The sequence below is a fragment of the Vombatus ursinus genome, unplaced genomic scaffold (genome assembly GCF_900497805.2).
Source record: "Vombatus ursinus unplaced genomic scaffold, bare-nosed wombat genome assembly UNPS02014818.1, whole genome shotgun sequence".
In the NCBI taxonomy this organism is placed as follows: domain Eukaryota; kingdom Metazoa; phylum Chordata; class Mammalia; order Diprotodontia; family Vombatidae; genus Vombatus; species Vombatus ursinus.
The window spans coordinates 57721649-57740614 of NW_020954596.1; the positions used below are offsets into that span (position 1 = coordinate 57721649).

At 35.6% G+C, this 18966-nt stretch overlaps 1 protein-coding gene across 5 annotated transcripts in view; it reads left to right on the plus strand.

Annotated features, from left to right (window-relative positions):
* Positions 1–18332, plus strand: part of DCUN1D4 (defective in cullin neddylation 1 domain containing 4) — an 88988-nt gene extending 70656 nt beyond the window's left edge. For all 5 annotated transcript variants that reach the window (XM_027836531.1, XM_027836532.1, XM_027836535.1 and 2 more), the window contains 3 exons: positions 9793–9897; positions 14620–14722; positions 14816–18332. In XM_027836531.1, coding sequence (XP_027692332.1) covers positions 9793–9897; positions 14620–14722; positions 14816–14871 — 264 coding nt within the window. In that variant the 3' untranslated portion in view covers positions 14872–18332. The remainder of the gene's footprint in view (positions 1–9792; positions 9898–14619; positions 14723–14815) is intronic.
* Positions 18333–18966: the final 634 nt, after the last annotated feature.

An 18966-nucleotide genomic window follows, 5' to 3' on the forward strand; every position in this document is an offset into this window, starting at 1 on the left:
TTGCTGGGTAGATGATTCTTGATTGTAATCCTATCTCCTTTGCTCTCCAGAATATTGTATTCCATGCCCTGTGGTCCCTTAATGTAGAAGCAGCTAAATCTTGTGTTATCCTGATTGTGTTTCCACAATACTTGAATTGTTTCTTTCTGGCTGCTTGCAATATTTTTTCCTTGACCTGGGAACTCTGGAATTTGGCTACAATATTCCTAGGGGTTTTCTTTCCTTTGGGGATCTCTTTCAGGAGGAGATCGGTGTATTCTTTCAATTTCTATTTTGCCCTCTGGTTCTAAAATATCAGGACAGTTTTCCTTGATAATTTCTTGAAAGATGATGTCTAGGCTCTTTTTTTGATCATGGCTTCCAGATAGTCCAATAATTTTTAAATTCACTCTCCTGGATCTGTTTTCCAGGTAGGTTGTTTTTCTAATGAGATAGTTCACATTTTCTTTATTTTTTCATTCTTTCAATTTTCTTTTATTATTTCTTAATGTCTCATCAAGTTATTAGCTTCCACTTGCTTGATTCTAATTTTTAAGGAATTATTTTCTTCAATGAGCTTTTGTACATCCTTTTCCATTTGCCCAATTCTACTTTTTAAGGTGTTCTTTCCTTTAGTGAATTTTTGTACCTGTTTTTTCCATTTGACCAGTTCTGCTTTTTAAAGAGTTTCTCTCTTCATTGAATTTTTGTACCTCTTTTACCATTTGGCCAATTCTGCTTTTTAAGGCATTCTTCTCTTCATTGTATTTTTATGTCTCTTATCCTTTGGCCTATTCTGTTTTTTATGGAGTTATTTTCTTTAGTAATTTTTTGTGCTTCCTTTACCAAGTTGTTGACTCTTTTTTCTTTTTTCTTTTTTTTTAGTTTTCAACATTCAGTTTTATAAGATTTTTAAGTTCCAAATTTTTTCTCTCCCTCCCCTTCCCCTTCCCTAAGATGGCAAGCAATCTAATATAGGTTATATATGTACAATTATGGTAAACACTTTTCTACATTAGTTTTGACTCTTTTTTGTGTGTTTTTTTGTTTTGTTTTTTTTAGGCAATTGGAGTTAAGTGACTTGCCACTTGTCACACAGCTAGCATGTGTCAAGTGTTTGGTCTGAGGCCAGATTTGAACTCAGGTCTCCTGACTTCAGGGCTGGTGCTGTATCCACTGTGCCACCTAGATGCCCCTTTTTAAATTTTGTTGTTTTTTTTTTTTAATATTTTTTTACTTTTGTTCAGGACCTGTGACCTTTTTTTTCTTTTTGGTGAGGCAGTTGGGGTTAAGTACTTGCCCAGGGAGACACAGCTAGTAAATGTCAAGTGTCTGAGGTCAGATTTGAACTCACATCCTCCTGGCTCAAAGGCTGGAGCTCTATCCACTTCGCCACCTAGCTGCCCAGTTTTGACTCTTCTTTCATGATTTTCTTGCATCACTCTCATTTCTCTTCCCAATTTTTCCTCTATCTTTCTTACTTGATTTTTAAAATCCTTTTTGAGCTTTTCCATAGCCTGAGACCAATTCATATTTTTCTTTGAGGCTTTGGATGTAGAAATTTTGACTTTATTGTCTTCTTCTGAGGTTGTGTTTTGATCTTCCCTGTCACTGTAGTAACTTTCCATATGATCTTTTTTTGCAGTTTGCTTATTTTCTAGCCTATTTCTTGACTTTTAACTCTATGCTAAAGTGGGGCTCTGTTTTTGGAGTGAAAGGGCATTGTGCCAAGCTTCAGGTATTTTGTGCAACTATTTTCAAAAATAATTCTGAGGATCTATAAGTTTTCAGTTCTTCCAAGGTGATTTGATCTAGGGAGAGGTGTGTTTATTACTTTTCTATATGGTACACTGGTCTGTGAGAGACCACAAGCACTCTTGTCCTCCCTGGAATTGTTACCAGTGTCCCCTCTCTCCTGTGGCTGCAAGTTCTGGTGTACTAGTGCTCCTCTTCACCCTTTGATTGAGACCCAGGGCTGCAACTCAGATCCAGGTGTAGGCAATGCAACAGAGTCCTGCCCCCAGTGCCAACAAAAGGACTCCTGTAATTTCCTTCTGAGCAGTTGTCTGACCCCCTTACTGTAATGTAAGCTGAGAGGTCTGGAAACCACCACTGCTGCCGTTGATTCAATTGCCCATGAGGCCTACTACTGGTTTGCTGAAACATGGCTTGGGGTGTGAGCTCAGCTGTGCTACACTCTTGTCCTGTTGCTACAGACCTTTCCTGCTGACCTTCTAAGTTCTCTTGGCCTGGAAAATTGTTTCACCCCATCTTTTTCTGGGTTCTGCCACTCCAGAATTTAAGTTGTTTGGAGTGGTTTGGGGTAAGTCCCTGCATTTTCTTCACCATCTTGACTCGCCAACATTTGTTTCTTAAAATTTTTGAGTTCCAAATTTTCTCCCTTCCTCCCTCACCTCTCCCCTTGTTGAGATGTCCAGCAATTTTATCTAGATTATGTATGTGCAGTCATGCAAAACATTTCCACACACAATGCTCTTTTAAAGCTGAAAACATGGGGCAAATATTACTGTTACCCTTTTTTTCTCTGTTACTAATTTATTAATCCTTTTTTCTTCCTGCACTAAGTATTTTACACCTTCATCAAAGGTATATTTGCAGATAATATATCTATTATAACATATTCAGAGTTTGTGGTGTATGGTTCTCCTGAAGTTTTGATTTTGTACTAAATAAAATCAGTAGAGTCACGGCTTGGAGAAGAAACATAGACAATAACAACAAATTGGAATTGTAATATAGTTAGTATATTGTTAGCCTTTCATAAAATTTCAAAGTTGGAAGGGCCCTCAGAGGCAATCTAGTCCAGTCCAACACCATATCCCACAAATGGTAATTTAGCTTCTGCTTAAAGATTTCAAGTAAAGACTGGCCCCTTCTAATTTTTCCTTGCAGTAAACTTGCAGAATAAATCTCATCTGTCTCATCTGTCTTCCCTTCAGATATTTGAAGATAGTGATCATGTTCCTGTTTTCTTCTCTGTGTTGCTTCCTTTGATTATTGATCCTTGTATGACATAAACTTGAAGCTTCACCACCTTGATTGCCCTTCTCTGGAACTCTTCCATCTTGTCAGTGTCCTTCCAAAACTATGTTTATTGTTTATGTTCACGTTCATCATTCCATTACATTTATGTACTATAAATTTGTTTAACCATTCTTCATTTGGTGGTCCTCTGCTTTGTTCTAGTTTTTTGTCACCACAGTTTGTGCCACTGTGAATATTTTGGTAACATGTTGGACCTTTCTTGTTATCTCTGACCTCTTTGGAGTATATGCCTGTGATTGTGATTCTGGGTCAAAGGGTTTTAGTCAGTTTTTTGACTAAATAATTTCAAATACATTTACAGAAAGGTTGAACCTATTGACATCTCCACCTCGATCATATTAGCAAGCAGCTTCCCCAGCATTAATTATTTCTATCTTGTCTAGCTTGCTAGGTGAGAGGTACAACCTCATTAAGAGTTGTTTGATTTGCATTTCTCTTTTCAGTGATTTGGAACAATTTTTCATATTGTTGTTAATAGTTTATAGGTCTTTTTTTTTTTTTTTTTTCGTTTTAGGCAGTTGGGGTTAAGTGACTTGCCCAGGGTCACACAGCTAGTACGTGTTAAGTGTTTGGTCTGGGGCCGGATTTGAACCCAGGTCCTCCTGACTTAAGGGCCGGTGCTCTATCCACTATGCCATCTAGCTGCCCCATAGGTCTTCTTTTGAGGACTATTGGTTCATGTATTCTGACCACTTAGACAGTGGTGTAAATATAAGCCCTTATCGCTTCACACTCTGATTGTTGCAATAGCCTATTGGTTGATTTCTCCCCCTCCCCCCAGTCCAATTCAGTAAACTCCAGTGGTGTTCTCTATTGCCTCCAGGAACAAATAGAAGATTTGATCTGTTTCGTAGTCAAAGCCCTTCCTACCATTCCAGGGTACTTACAGTCTTTGGGGCCAAGTTTGTTCTTTATCATTTTGCAGCATTTAATTTTGATTGGTTTGTGGCGGCTCTTCTTTTATGTAGTTGGAGTCACTGTGTATATTGTTTTCTTGGCTCAGCTCACTCTGCATTAGGTCATGTAAGTCTTTAATTGCTTCTTTGATCATATTCATCATTCCTTATAGCTCAGTAATCATTCACATTCTGCACTTTGTTTAGTCATTCCCCAGTCAGTGTGCATCTACTTTGTTTCTACTTCTTTGCTACCATAGAAGTCCTGCTATAAACATTTTGGTATATATGGAGCCTTTCTTTTTCTCATTTAACCATGTGGGGAGATTGGTGGGGGTGATACGTGCATCACTTTGGAATCTCTGATATAAGGCATGGAAATTGTTTTCTAGAGTGGTTGTGTGAATTCACAGCTCCATCAACAGTGCATTAGTGTACCTGTCTCTACAACCCCTCCAACATTGACTATTCTGGTCTCTTGTTACCTTTGCCAGTTTGTAGAGTGTGAGGTAAAAACTCTTTTTATGTGCATTTGTCTTATTAATGATAGAGAACATTCTTTCATGTAATAACTATTTCTATATATTTCTAAAGCTATAATAACTATTATTTCATAATAACTATTATTAGCTTAAAAATCTTTTGAGAAATTTTTTGTTCATATCCTTTAATTTAGCTATTGGAGAGTGCTCTCCCTTTAACCTAATCTGTATCTTCACATGCACATATCTTAATATGCAATGAACCACCCCCACACACACACCCTTTTTATTTTGGATGAGATATGCCCTTCCAGAGTTAGATTCTGTTTCTGGGCCACATCCTGCTACATCTTAGTAATATTTGTGAGATAAAATTTAATGCCTTGAGTGAGATTTCTAGTTTATCTGGCTTATAGCCCATATTTTGTGCAATTGAGATATCTGAAGTTTTATCTCTCTTCTAATTTGTTGCATAAATTTCTGGGTATCTTGACTGCTCTTCTTCCTACATTGTAGCTTTCCCTGTGGTGTCTAGATTAGTAGATATAGGTACGCAATTTTATCCTTTTCTCTTCCTTTTCAGTTAAAACTGTTAAAATTAGTTTTGCAAGACTTTGGGTAAGTACATTCTTTCATATAAGCCATTATTAGGTATATTATATCTTGTCCAGGAGCCTTTAATTCTGTAGGGGGTGTGGGGGTGTGTGTGTGGGGGGGGGCGGTGTGTGTGTGTTTGTTATGTATTTGGAGTTCACATAGCTGGAGGGTTTTTTTTTCCCTTCAAACTTATGATTTCATTGGTGAAGCAAGGGTGGGGAACCTGTGGCTTCGAGGCCACATGTGACCCTCTAGGTCCTCAAGTACTGCCCTTTGACTGAATCCAAACTTCACATAATAAATCTCCTTAATAAAAGGATTTGTTCTGTAAAAATTGGACTTAGTCAGAAGGGCCTCCCTTCCCCCCACCCCAAGGACCTAGAGGACTCAAGGCCGCAGGTTCCCTTGTGACCTCAAGGCCGCAGGTTCCCCACTCCTGGAGGGTATAGCCTAGTGTAGCAGATAGAGAAAGAAAGAACTGACTTTGGCCTCAACATGGGAGTCAGACCTAGTTCCAGGTTTGCCGATGGTGCGTACTGGCAGTGGGGCCCTGAGCAAGCAACTTAAACTTATGTTGACTCCTGGGAACTCTATTAGAAAATGTTACAGAGTAGTTGCTGATTTGCATTAGTGGAATGAGTTTCCTTACAAGGAATTTTCTACATTTAGGAAATCAGAAAAAGCTATCAGGCTAGATAACTTAGTAGAATTAAATATTATTTCTCATGGAATATTTTCTTCCCAAATTCTCCATTTCTTTTATCAGTAAATATCCTTGTGTGAGGTGGTTTTTTTTTTAATTTGTTTGTTTTGTTTATTTTGGTTTGGTTTTTGGTATGGTGGTGGAGGCATTATTCTTTCTTCCCTTATTAGGTTATAGTTTTAATTTTGTATGAAACAAAACCATAAGTTAGATGATTTGTTGAGCTCTTAGGGGGTTTTTCATTCCACTATTATACTATTTTATTTGGACAAATTGGGTTAGGGAAAACTTTATACTATGTAACTTATCTAGTGTGTCTTTATTTTAAATAACCTTGACTATTCTTGGTTCTTTGTGGCATTTTGATTTCTATTACCAAGCATTAAACAAGATTTTCTTTGCATAACTTTGTGAAATATTGGTTATATTTAGGTTTATGATTCAGTTTATTATATTCAAAATCTGAGGCTAAAGACTCACCTTTCTTTCATGGACACCTCTTCTCTCTCCCTTCTTTCAGTATTCATTTCTCCTCCTCCTTACTAGTATTATGAATGTTTGTATATATATGTATATATACAATATGTTTTATATATACACACATCTGTATCTATCGCGATCTATTATATATATCTATATCTATCTGTTTATATCTCTCTGTACACACACACACACACACACACCCTACCCCCTACATGCTTTGGGGAAGTGAAAAATATAACCTCCCTTAAAAAAAAGTGTAGTTGCCATGTGTAGATTTTTAGCAAATCCATTAATTTAGGGTCAGTTGTCTTCATCAGGTGTAATTATTTGCTTGTTTTAACTAAAAAGTCTCAGTTCATTGTCAGTGCCTGTGAGTAAGAGAAAATGTAAATTTTGTATGTCATAATTCTTATTAGCAGGAGGAGTCAGATTCATAAGGTCTTAGTTAAACAAGAAATAATTTTGCTTTACAACAGAACTACTACAAGTAGAAATTCAGCTACTAAATGTGTTAATTGTACATTAACAGGGCTGAAAAGTAGTTATGATTCTTTTTTAGCTTAAAGTATGTGTTGTTTTCACGTGCAGTGTTTTATTTATGATTTCTCAGAGTGTTCAGTGAATTCTTTTGGTTTTTCATTTCTTTTTATTTGAGGCATGGTCACATCTTATAATATTTATATTTTTGATATGTTTTAAATAGGGAACAAAGTATTCCTAGGAGCTACTTTAAGTCAGATTCACTCAGATCCTGACTTATTTTGGGGCTTGTTTGGTTTATGGAAGTATGTGGATTTTTTTTTTTTGAGGGGTGGGCACTGTTTCCGTTCTTTAATAGTTATAGGCCACTGGGAAACTCTAAAAGCTTCTGGGTTGCCGGATCATCGTTCCATGACTCTGGATTCCTTCTGCTTAGATTCCTTACACTAATTATGCCTGTATCTTAACTTTATTTGTTCTTCGTGCCTTGAAGTACTGTAAACATAGTATGTGTTGCCATTCTTATTTAATTTGCTTCAAATAATATTTCTGAATATCAGGAGTGTTCTCTTTGAACCAGTTCAGTTGACATAGAGTAACAACGATGATATTTTGTGGAGATTTGCTGTACATAGTAGTCCTTGCAACTGGAAATCCATTCTCTGACACAGTGCTACTATGATGTTGTCACAGCTGTTTATTAGATGGTTTGCATTCTGGTTTGGGATTTATTGGATATATTGCTTTCAGATTCTAGTATATCAGGTGGTCATCAATTTGTTTATGTTTAGCCTTTGTAATCTTAATCTCCTCCAGGTCCCACTAACATATGATAATAATAATAATCAGTGAGATGCCACTGTTTAGATCTTGAGTGCATCCATAATGTCTTTCTCTTGTTTGCTAGGCAGAAGATGGTGTTAGTGATTACGAGCTGATGTCTGGCACGCTTGCAGAGCAGGAGTAAGTGATTGCTGTTCAGCTTTCCAATCCTGTGAGTCCGATGACTTTTCTTCATGTTTTGGCATGACTGCCAAATACATGCATTGAAATCTCTCATGATCATCAGTTTGTCAGTTGATAGTATTGTTGCAAATAGTCTGTCAAGGTCCTTGTACAATCTTTCTTTTGTCACCTTAGTATTGTATCCATCATGGTGGGGACATATAGACTAATGGAAGAGACCTCTGTTTTAGTGGTAGTTGTGTGTAAAGGCAGGGTTGAAAGTTTGAGATAAGTTAACGATTGCAAATCTCTTCATTTTCTATGAAATGTTCTTTTAGGAATGGTGCTTTTGCTCACTGCCATAGTATTGACTGCCTGCTTCTCTGGCTCGTGTGCAGTCCTTTCTGGACAGCTGATGGTCTGGTTGTTGCATAGTTTCTGGTGTTCTGTAGCATAATTGTTTTAGGGTGGAACATAGCATTCTACTTGTCTGGAGAGTACAAGGCAGTTAAAAACTTGCCCTGTGTAGCAAACTAACCAGTATTGGTTAGGATGAGGCAGTCATTAGAGCACTCTTTTAGACTCTCCCCTCTGTTGTGTGAACAATTCAGTCTTAAGTAAGATGATTCAGATGTACAATGGGCAAACATTGACTAATATCTCAAGCTACCTGCTTGCATGAAAACTTTCTGGTTTGGGTCATCCCTACTATCATGGTACTTAAGTTGAATTTCCACTGCTAGAGGAGTGTATACAAACATCTTGCCTGAGCTGTTTGTAAACAATACTATTCGCTGTGAGAAAAATGACAGTGAATGATCTTAAGGAGTAAAACTGTTGTGGGTTCTTCTTAGCTGTTGTGCCTTCATCGTCTTCATTTGAAATTGTTGAGTGAGGTGTACACGTTTCTGAATTGTTAGGGTTGTTACTACTAAATACAATACCATAGTTAGGGGTTTGTTTTGGTTTGTTTGCGTATGGAAGAACACTTGAGTTATTACTTGAAATCATCACATTATCTTATCAAGATGAGCTAAGATAGAATACATTAAAATTTGAGAAAATTTATTGTAAATTGTTTCAGATGCGGTATTCTGTATTTCATATTCCAGAAAGCACTACCCTTTTAGCTAGATCCAAAGTCAGAGCTCAGTGTTTTCTTACATTGGCTATCCATCTGAAAAATATTTCATGGTGATTAATATTCCTTGGTAGATACTGACTTTGGCCAATATTTTAACAGTCTTGATCCTTCAGTTCTTTTTTTAAGGTACTCTTTAATTTTGGTTCCAAAAAAAGTGACTTTTGAGGGGGGAAAGTGAAAGAAAAATTAATCATTTGTCAGAAGTATAATGGAGAAGAACCAAATCTTTCTTTTTATGTATAAGTTTATGTGTTATCTCTCTTTGGGTTTTCTCAATGAAATGTAGTCACTCTATCTAACATGAAGCATTTTGTTTCTCATGGTAATGACTTAGAGAGGTGTGTGTGGCTCGCTCGCTCTCTATATTGCTAAAAAAATTTCTTTGAAGAGGAGGTATGCATACAGATTCTACTTTTTCAGAGAGTGGGTATAATCAATTCTCTTGTTTGTAGGCTGACTTATTTGAAGGGAATCTCCAGAGACATAAAATTATTATGCTAGGGTAGACGTGGTCCTGTTTAATTTCAATATATGTAATATAATAGAGTGATAACTAATGAAGTTGTGAATTTGACTTCATGGAAACTCATTCCTAAAAATGACAGATCTCTGTTTCTAGTCTTGGAACACCTGAATCTGTTTGTAAATTTTAAAATAGTTTTATTTTTGTAAATAAAGCAAGTTTCAAATCATAGTTAATCACCTTGTGGTGATTCTGGATTTCTTTTCATGAAATAGCAATGTTTGCTAGTGTGGATTTAATTGATTTGGTTTTTAGTTTGATCGTTAAAAAGATACATATATATTTTTTCCTTATGAAATTGCAACTTTTCCATAATAATTCCTTTTTCCTCCCTCCCTCTCTTGACCTTTATTATCTCCTACGGGTTTCTGTGATGTTTGTGATAAGTGAACAGTTCTCTCTCTCTCTTTTTTTTTTAAATTAAATAGAAGTTTTGGTGATGGGAATTTAGAAAATTTCTTCAACTCTCATTCATGTTTTTTTCTATTAAACAGGAAAAGGACCAGCGAAGCCTAGACATCAATACTGCCAAATGCATGTTGGGACTGTTGTTAGGAAAAACCTGGCCCCTTTTTCCAGTATTCCACCAATTCCTAGAGGTACAGAATGATGCTATTGAATGAAATGTTTATTTGCCTATTAAAAGAACCAATCGTGTATTTTGTTAAATTTTACATAACTATATTGTTATTTTAAAGTCAGTGCTTATAATTAATATCAATTATTTGGGCCTCATTGCATTCATACTTTAAATGTTAAAAATTCATAGCAAAAATAATACGTTATAAATACATTAAAATAATATTAGGTATAAATAATTTTTCCCTGGCTTATCTCCCCTCATTTCAGAAATTCTACTTTTATTTAGATTTTGTTTTGAGACAGTAAAAATTCAACATTTACCTTTTTACAGTCTTGATTGATTATCTGTTTCATTAAACAGTGGCTTTTTGTTTGTTTGTTTGTTGTAGACCAACCTGTGTGCTTGCCAAAATTCTTAAGACATTAGGAGTTTATGATTTAATAGGGAGATAGCATGGAGTGGTGGATAGAGCTGACTTTAGAGTCAAGAAGGTCTAAGGTCAAGCTCTGCATCTGATATATATTGGCTGTGTAACCCTCAGGAAAGTTCTCCGTGTCCCCAGAAACTCTGAGACTCTGAGTTGCAGTCTATTTGCTGATCATCTCAGTTGGTGGAGTTGTTTTCCTCACAAGCAGTTCTCGTGCAGCAGAGTTGTCAAACTCACTGACTGCTGCCCACAAGACTGGACTGCCAGAATACAAATAAAAATCCAGATTAACATAGATAATGTTAATGTGTAGTTTTCTAAGTCAGTATGAGGCCAGTAAGGATTCATTTCTGTTTGAGTTTGACACCGCTGCCTACAGCATTGAAATCATACCTCTAGACAAAAAAGAGGCTGTTACTGTCAATGTTATATATTTTATTGAAACCTGTGAGATTTGACCAATTTAGCCATTAAGTAAATAACTATTTTCTTCAGTTTGAAAACATCTAGCAATTTAAAATCTCATTTAATAAGAAAAAAGTGTTTGATTATAATTTCTGACCCATTGACTATAGAAGTAACTTTAGCTGAAAAGTAATAGTAGTAGCCAGAATGAAATCCCAGTAGCTTCTTACCAGGAATCAGTCTTTATTTTGTATCAAATATGACATTTTCATTTTTCCCCTCCCTTTTTTCCCTGTCCTTTGCACATATTCATAAAAAAAATGTTTTTATGAGCAGTCTTTTTGGAAGGACTTTTCTTTCCATAAACACAGAACACTTTTCTGCATATTTTAGATGATAAATTTAACAATAATATTTAGATCCATAATCAGTAATAAAAATATCACATGAAACAATAAGCTGCCATTTCCAGTTGTTTTTTTTTAATTGCTTGCTGATTTTGTTTTCATGAACCCTTTTAAACATATTAGAACTTATTTTATAGGGACCTAGAAAAATTGCTGATATATTAATTTTTTTTATAGTGATTGTTATTAATAATTCCTTTTTTTTGGACAGAAAGTACTAGAATTCCTTTAGAAATATGATAAGTTTAGGTCTTTAAAAAAGTCTTATGTTCTATCTTACATATAAATGAAATAATGCATGCACAATGCTTTGTAAACCTTAAAGCACTATATACACATGAATTTTTTTTTTTTATTTTTATTTTTTTTTGGTTAGGCAGTGGGGTTAAGTGACTTGCCCAGGGTCACACAGCTAGTCAGTGTTATGTGTCTGAGACCGGATTTGAACTCAGGTCCTCCTGAATCCAAGGCTGGTGCTGAATCCACTGCACCACCTAGCTGCCCCACATGAATTTTTATTATTATAAATAATTTGTACTAAGTCTTGTTGAAAAGCAGTGACAATAAAATACAGCCTTAAAATTGTCTGCTATGTTCATGTTATGATGGTAAAATATTCCATGATAAACCCAACAGAATAATTGTTCAGTGGTTCTCTACTTATTAATATTAATGAAGGCATCAAACAGGGTGACCTATGCTCACCAAAGGTTTTGCTACCATTATGGAGGGTATCCAGCTCAGAGTCCAAATGTAAGAGGGGGTTCCCAAGATAGTGAGATTGTCCAGATTCTGTGGTTTGGAGATATTGTGCCACTTGGATTTCAGCAAGCCTGGAACATTGCAGGACTTCTAAATGAGATCATTAAGGAGAGGGATAGCGTGATGTAATGGATATTGCCTTTGAGTCAGAAAGACCTGAGTTCAAGTTCTACTTCTAGCTCATGTACTGGCTTTATGACTTCAGGCATGTCACTTAATTTCTCATTTTCCCAGACATCAGTCTTCAGACTATAATTTTCAGAAAGATTGTCACTTTGCGCTGGCAGAATTTTATCAACTGGAATTTCCTTAGGATGAAAAAAATCACAGTTCAGGACACCACCTCTTCTACCCATCAGTCTAGCTCTCCACCTAGAAAAAACAAGTTACTGGCTGAACTCCTCTGGACTTGCCGTCACGCTCCAGAAACCTCATCAAACCTGCAGAATGACTTTCAGCCCTGGACTTCATCCCTCATCAGTTAATATCCCCTCCCCCTCTGATTGGGAAGGATGAAGTAAGAGAGCTTCTCCCAGAAGCTCCGTTTAAGGAGGAGGCCCAAGCCTTGCCAGTCGTCCATCCCTTCGTTTTCTACCCACTGTACTTTTCTGGCCTTCACTGTCACCTTTCCTCCCTCCTTTTTCAGATTCCTTTTGTTCATTATCTTCTCCCATTTGATTGTAAGCCCCTTGAAAGCAGGAACTGTCTTTTTTCTCCTCCATTCTTTCTTTTCTTTCTTCCTTTTCCTAGCGCTTAGCACAGTACCTGGCACATAGTAGGTGTTTAAATGTCTGTTAACTGACTGTTGTACAAATGTACCCATTGAGCTGATTAATCAGTAAGATATCTTAGAGAAATGTCAAATATGAAGATTGAGTTTAGATCCAGAATTGAGTTGGGAGTTAGAGAACTGTTGAACTGCATTTTCAATATCTCCAAATTAAAGCAAAAACTCACTATTTTAACACTTGTAGTCTCCTGGAGATGCTGTATTTAGCTAACTACAAATTATGAAATACCAGGAATCAGAATTGAAGATCACCCAGAGGTGATCTTCAATGGAAGACACACACGATCAGTGTCACAAGTAGCATAAATAATAACATCAGAGAGATGTATTTCCTGGTCATGTGTCAAAAGCAAGGTATAACAGCCTCTTGTTGCTGAATTGGTACCCATGTAATGTCCAGAGCCCCGGAGCAAGGCACCTAACATGTTGGGCAAACCATTTGTGAAAGATTTATGGGAGGTCAGAGACTACAGTCTCATGATATGAGAAGACATATTATGTAGGTGGTACTCTGTACTTTGGAGGAAGAACCCACATCATTAAACTTACAGATTTTTTGAAGAATTGAGTATGCTTATAAAAGTTGGAAGATTATCTTCCAAACTAACCACTAAAGAAGTCATCAGCTATATTGTTCGCTAATGTAACTTTACTGATGTAATTTAACTTAGTGTTCCTAGCTTTGGGACCCAGGTAAAGCTTTCTGACTTCCATTTTCTTTTAAAATACAAGCTAGTGGCAAAAAAAAAAAGAACTTTTATCGTGCGAAATTGGCCATCCTAAAGAATATTAACTAGCAGTTTGTTATCCTGTAAAGGAAATTATTGCCGCTTTGAAAATGATTAAATCAGTTGCCAGTGGGGAGAGCTTTAGAAGTGGATGTTGAAGAGGCTCTTGTCCATAGAGCTTTTAAGAAAGCCTTGCCTAAGTACAAACTGCATAGTGTTCACGAGAATGCCTTAATGTTTTATTTATGAGTTTTACCTTTCAAAGTTGCCTTGAATAGAATAGTGAACATTGTTTTAACTTCTGCTTTTAATTTTGTTGTTGTTGTTGTTGTTATTGGGGGCAGAGTGGGTAGGTAGAAAGTGCAGATTAGCTTCTATTGTTTTGTTTTTCTCTTAAAATAATACAATGGTAGCAATCATCCTTATGTTATTGGATGCAGAATTTTTCTGTGTGTCACAAAGATGAATCAGGTCATATACTACCCTTTGCCTATTATTTATACTTTTTGGTAGCTTATATGTCTCCCTGATTTTAGTGGCCAGGTTATATACCAATTATTGGCTTCATGGCTTGTTTTAATAGAATATTTAGGCATTGTGGTCCTATGTGGAAAATAAATCTGGAACATGAGCCTTATAGTTTAGATGACACACAAAGTATACTAATAGTACATTGTGCTCTTTAAGATTATGTTTAGTTGTTTTATTTTTATTTCTGTGTACCTATTTTTACTTTCTTTTTTAAGGGCAATGACTTTATCTTCTACCTTTGTATCCCTTGTTGTACCTAACAGTAGTGAGAATACAGTATACCTGTGATAAAGTAAATATCTATTGACTTGATTCAACTAGTCTTAAAATAGAAAGCTTGGTGAAAAACCATGCTATGCATATCTGAGAAGTAAAAACTTTCCTGTATGAACCTCTAACACCTCAAGGCCAAAAGATATGGATTTTTCAGACCCTCATATCATGACTGTTAGAGAAATCTTACACTTTTTTTTTCCTTTGGAGTTTCTGTAGTATTTTTGTCATGAAAATTTCCCTTAGATTTTTAAGTATCACTTTTGTTTTGTTGTCCAATCCTATTTACTTGGTACTAGAACATCTACAATTTGAATTGTTGATTTTTAGTGTATTTATATAATGTTCTATAATAAACAGATTGAAACAATTTCTAGTTCTTCCATGTTTCACTTATTTTTTTTCTTTTTAACAGCAATCAAAATATAAAGTTATAAACAAAGATCAGTGGTGCAATGTGCTAGAGTTTAGCAGAACAATTAATCTTGACCTTAGCAACTATGATGAAGATGGAGCATGTGAGTACTGGTGGGGGGTGTATTGACATTTTTCCTACCATCCTTTTGAAAGAATTTGTGCAAAACATACTCACTTTCCCTCTCTCTTTATAGGGCCAGTCTTGTTGGATGAATTTGTGGAGTGGTATAAAGAGAAACAGATGACATAGGAATTTAACTATGCACAGCAGCTCAAGAGTCCCTGTTAGCACAGTTCTGTCAACCATTAGCCATAACTTGCTGTTTGTATCAAAGCGCATGCTGCTTTTCTCGCACAGTGTCCCTCCTGCCGGGAAGTTGTGGTGTTGCTATTTAACAAGCCAATGACGCTTGCTGTGTAGCATTGTCCTCTTTGAAGGCTGCTTTGCGTTTTGTATTTACACTACAGATTGGTGAATTTGCCAACGTCTTCACTGTGATTATGTGTATATTGCTGTTTAAATTTTGTATATGTGTATAAAAAAAGCTTCACCTAGAGATTATTTCTGCAGAAATGTATTGTAAAAATAATTTTGTGGCACATTTTCGTCACTTTTTTCAAATGAATCTTTTATTTCTTTATTTGGTCTCAAATGTAGCATTTCAGAAAACAAGACTCAACAACTCCTTGAACATTGTTGCCATGAGCAGCCATTGCCCGTATAACATTTCTGTTTCAGAGGTCATTTTTTTGCTAGGGGAACGAGTGTCATTTATTCCTTCAGCAGCACATGCCAAATGTCATTTAGTTTTAGTTAAAACTATTGGCCTTTAAAAAGTTAAAATTGAAATTATTTAGCCTACATAGTTGTAATATGCCACAGATAATTTCTACTTGGTACATAGAGTATTTTTTTTTAAAACATAAACATATTTAAACTTTTTTATGTTTTAAAAAAAAAACCCTGTAGTATTTTAGATAGTGATACAAATCAGCAAATTAAAAATATACTTTTACAAAAATGTGATTTAGCTCCTTTACATTGCCTTTGGCGTACTCCCTTCCTTCCTCCTCAACACTCTCTTTTCCTTTGGCTTACGAAGAATGTTCAGGCTTCTATTGTTTCCTAAGCTACTAAAACTAAAATTTATGTTCTCCCTTCATCCAAAATGAATGGTTTGTTGGCAATCACAGTTTAGCACCTCCAGCCAACTGTGGGTCATGGTTTGAATTTTTAGTTAGGCTTTCATAGTGTCTAATTTTTGGTTTCTTACTTAATTAAAGGACTATATTGAATAGTGAGGATTTGTTTTTCCTTTTCTTACCTGCTGGGTTTTTCCTGGCAAAATGTTCATTGCAGGCAATGGATATTAAACCACCAGCATTGAGTTAAATACACACTATCTTTTACATAGGGACCACTTTTTTTTGGTGACTGAATAATTTGTACAGGAAAGTTTTAGCCATTATTTGCCCAAATGAGAAAAACTAGAGTGAATGGAATGGTATCTTAACATTTGCATTTTATGTCTTGTTTTCTCTGCCTTACCCCTTCTTAGGAAATATATTGTCAATACCAACACTTATTTCTTCAGTATATCTGGTGCTAAATAATGCAGTCCTTAGGGTTTTATGAAAATAGAAAATTTTATGGTTGCTTGACAAGTAAAAATCTGTTGGTGCATTTGGACAAATGAAATGAATGCAGCTATTATGTAGTATGAGCAGAATCTAAGACCAGGCAAGTAATTGTAAGCAGTTTGAACTTGATTGAAATCTGCTAGTGGCTCTTCTCTGTGGCGCACCCCCTGCCTTGATTAAATGTGAATTTTTCGACTTGTACAAAATGAGAAAAAGCACATAGGCATGTTCTGCTGCACTACTGTGTCACAGTTTCTCTGCTAACGTATCCAGGATTTTAGGTTTTATTTGAATTTCTTTTCCCTGTTGTAATTAAACCACCAAAGACAAATTATATATGTATATACAATGTGTTTGCATATACAGAATCATGTTACAGTAAAAATGCAACTACTACCTTTCCCCACCAAATAAAAATGTTTGGTTTGCTGTGAAATAAACACATAGAGGAGTTTGAAAAGCTATGTAATGACTAAGTATACCTGATTGTTCCTGTTTGTGTGCTCATGTTTGGTCATTTCTGAGTTAGTGCCAATTTGCACACGATAATAACTGTAAGTGGATTAGAAAATGTTTATGGAAAGCAACCAATATTAAATCCAATATTTTGCAAGGATTTTAGTGTAAATATACATATTTCAGTGGTGATAGCCAGAGGAAAAATATAGAGATATATAGAGTACTGTTGATTTTTTTAATCCTGTTTACAAACAAACAACATTTTAGAAGTAATGTCTTACAAATTTGGTCAATTGTGTGTTGTTGTTTTTTTCCCTTTAAAAAAGTACAGGCAACACACACAAAAACCCTGGGTTTATTTATTTATTTTTTTTAATTTTTTAGTGTCAGATTAAGAATCTGGAGAATTAAAAAAATAGTAAATGGCACAATTCTCTCAGAATATAAAAATTGTTGTAAAGGGAAAATTGCATTAGGTAAATAATTAGACTTTTTAGCAATGGTGGGTAGAACTTGAGAAAGCTATTAATTATGTATGTGATTTTTAAAAAAAATATGAATCTCAAGGGGCAACCAAAATTTCCATGCTTAAAAAGGCCTGAATGGTTTTCATTTTGCAAATTTTAAACTTTTTTTTAAAATAAGCCTTTGAGAATATTTATGGAGATTCCTTATCTCCTCTCCCACCACCTTCTGTTTTAATGTAGTTCTTTTTAAAAGTAGAGAGGTATTGGAGGGATGGGATGCTTAGACTTTTTTTTTTTAAGTCTCTGTCTACTTATCTCTAGACTAGGTTGATATTGACTCATCATAGATATCTTCAGATGGTTGTTTAGTGGCTTATGCCAAAAGATTAGTTTATGTTTCCTTCTTCATTTCCAGCAAGATCCTCAACCCTTTTTTCCTCATGATATTTGAACACTACCATATAAGTGCTCACAGTGGAATGGAATGTAAAGTTTAGATTTACATTGCCACAATGGTTGGTCAGAGGTTTCATTATTTGATTTCTTTTAAAAAACACCTGCTGAAATGTTGTGTATCTTTTTGAAGCATGAGCTACTAGTTAAATGGGTTTTGGTCCTTTTTTTTTGGTAAATCTGAGTAGAAAAACCTTTACACTGTTGTCCAACTTAACAGATTTTTTTTTGACCTCTAGTTTCTATTTTAATTGTACTTTTGAGGTTTATACAGAAAGCTTTAAAAATTAGCTTGTCCCCCTAATTTTAATTCTTACAACTGCTAAAATACCTCTGTAAGCCTTATCCTTTCATATGTTGTATGATAAATGTATAGAATTCATCCACCAACTGAACTGTTGGTTGTCTGTAAATGAGACCAAAATGTGGGTTGATTTTTGTCACAAAATAATTTCTACTGGAGGTTACTGCTTGTTACATGGACAACAGTTAACCTATAACTGTGAATGCTTTTATGTCTTTAGTATTTGCATTACATACATGAGGTGTGCAAAGTGTTGTAATTCACTGCTTAACTGAAATACTGTCATGCCACCTAACAGGACTTAAGCAGGTTTGTTTTAGGTTTTAATCGAGTTGATGTAAAATGGTATTCCCACAAATAAAAAGAATTTGTGTTTGGTTTCAGAAACTGTGTCATTTTTCTGTGGTTTTTGCTTAATAAGTAATCCAAGATATTCTGTTAAAAGTGATTTTAACTACCTTTATTTAAAATGTTTAATAGGGTCAGCTAGGTGGCACAGTGGCTAGAGCTCTGGCCCTGGAGTCAAGAGGACCTGAGTTCAAATCCAGCCTCAGACACATGATATTTACTAGCTGTGTGACCCTGGGCAAGTCACTTAAACCCGATTGCCTCACCAAAAAAAAAAAAAAGTTTAATCTGTACATTTATTCTGGCAATGATTTTCTCTAACATGATGGTAGAAAGAGTGTTGGGTTTGGTTTCTGTAGACTTGGATTTAAGTTACCTCCAAGTTATATATTTTTTTTTGTTTGTTTTTTTGGTGAGGCAGTTGGGGTTAAGTGATTTGCCCAGGGCCACATAGCTAGTGAATGTTATGTGTCTGAGGCTGGATTTGAACTCAGGTCCTCCTGAATCCAGGGCCAGTGCTCTAGCCATTGCGCCACCTAGCTGCCTCGTACAAGTTATTATAAGTTGGTTAACCGCTACAGGTTATTTAAGCTCTGTAAAATAAGGAAGTCGCACTGGACAACTTTTCAGGTCTCCTAATTCTGAAGTCTGTACAGTGGATATAGTGCTGGAG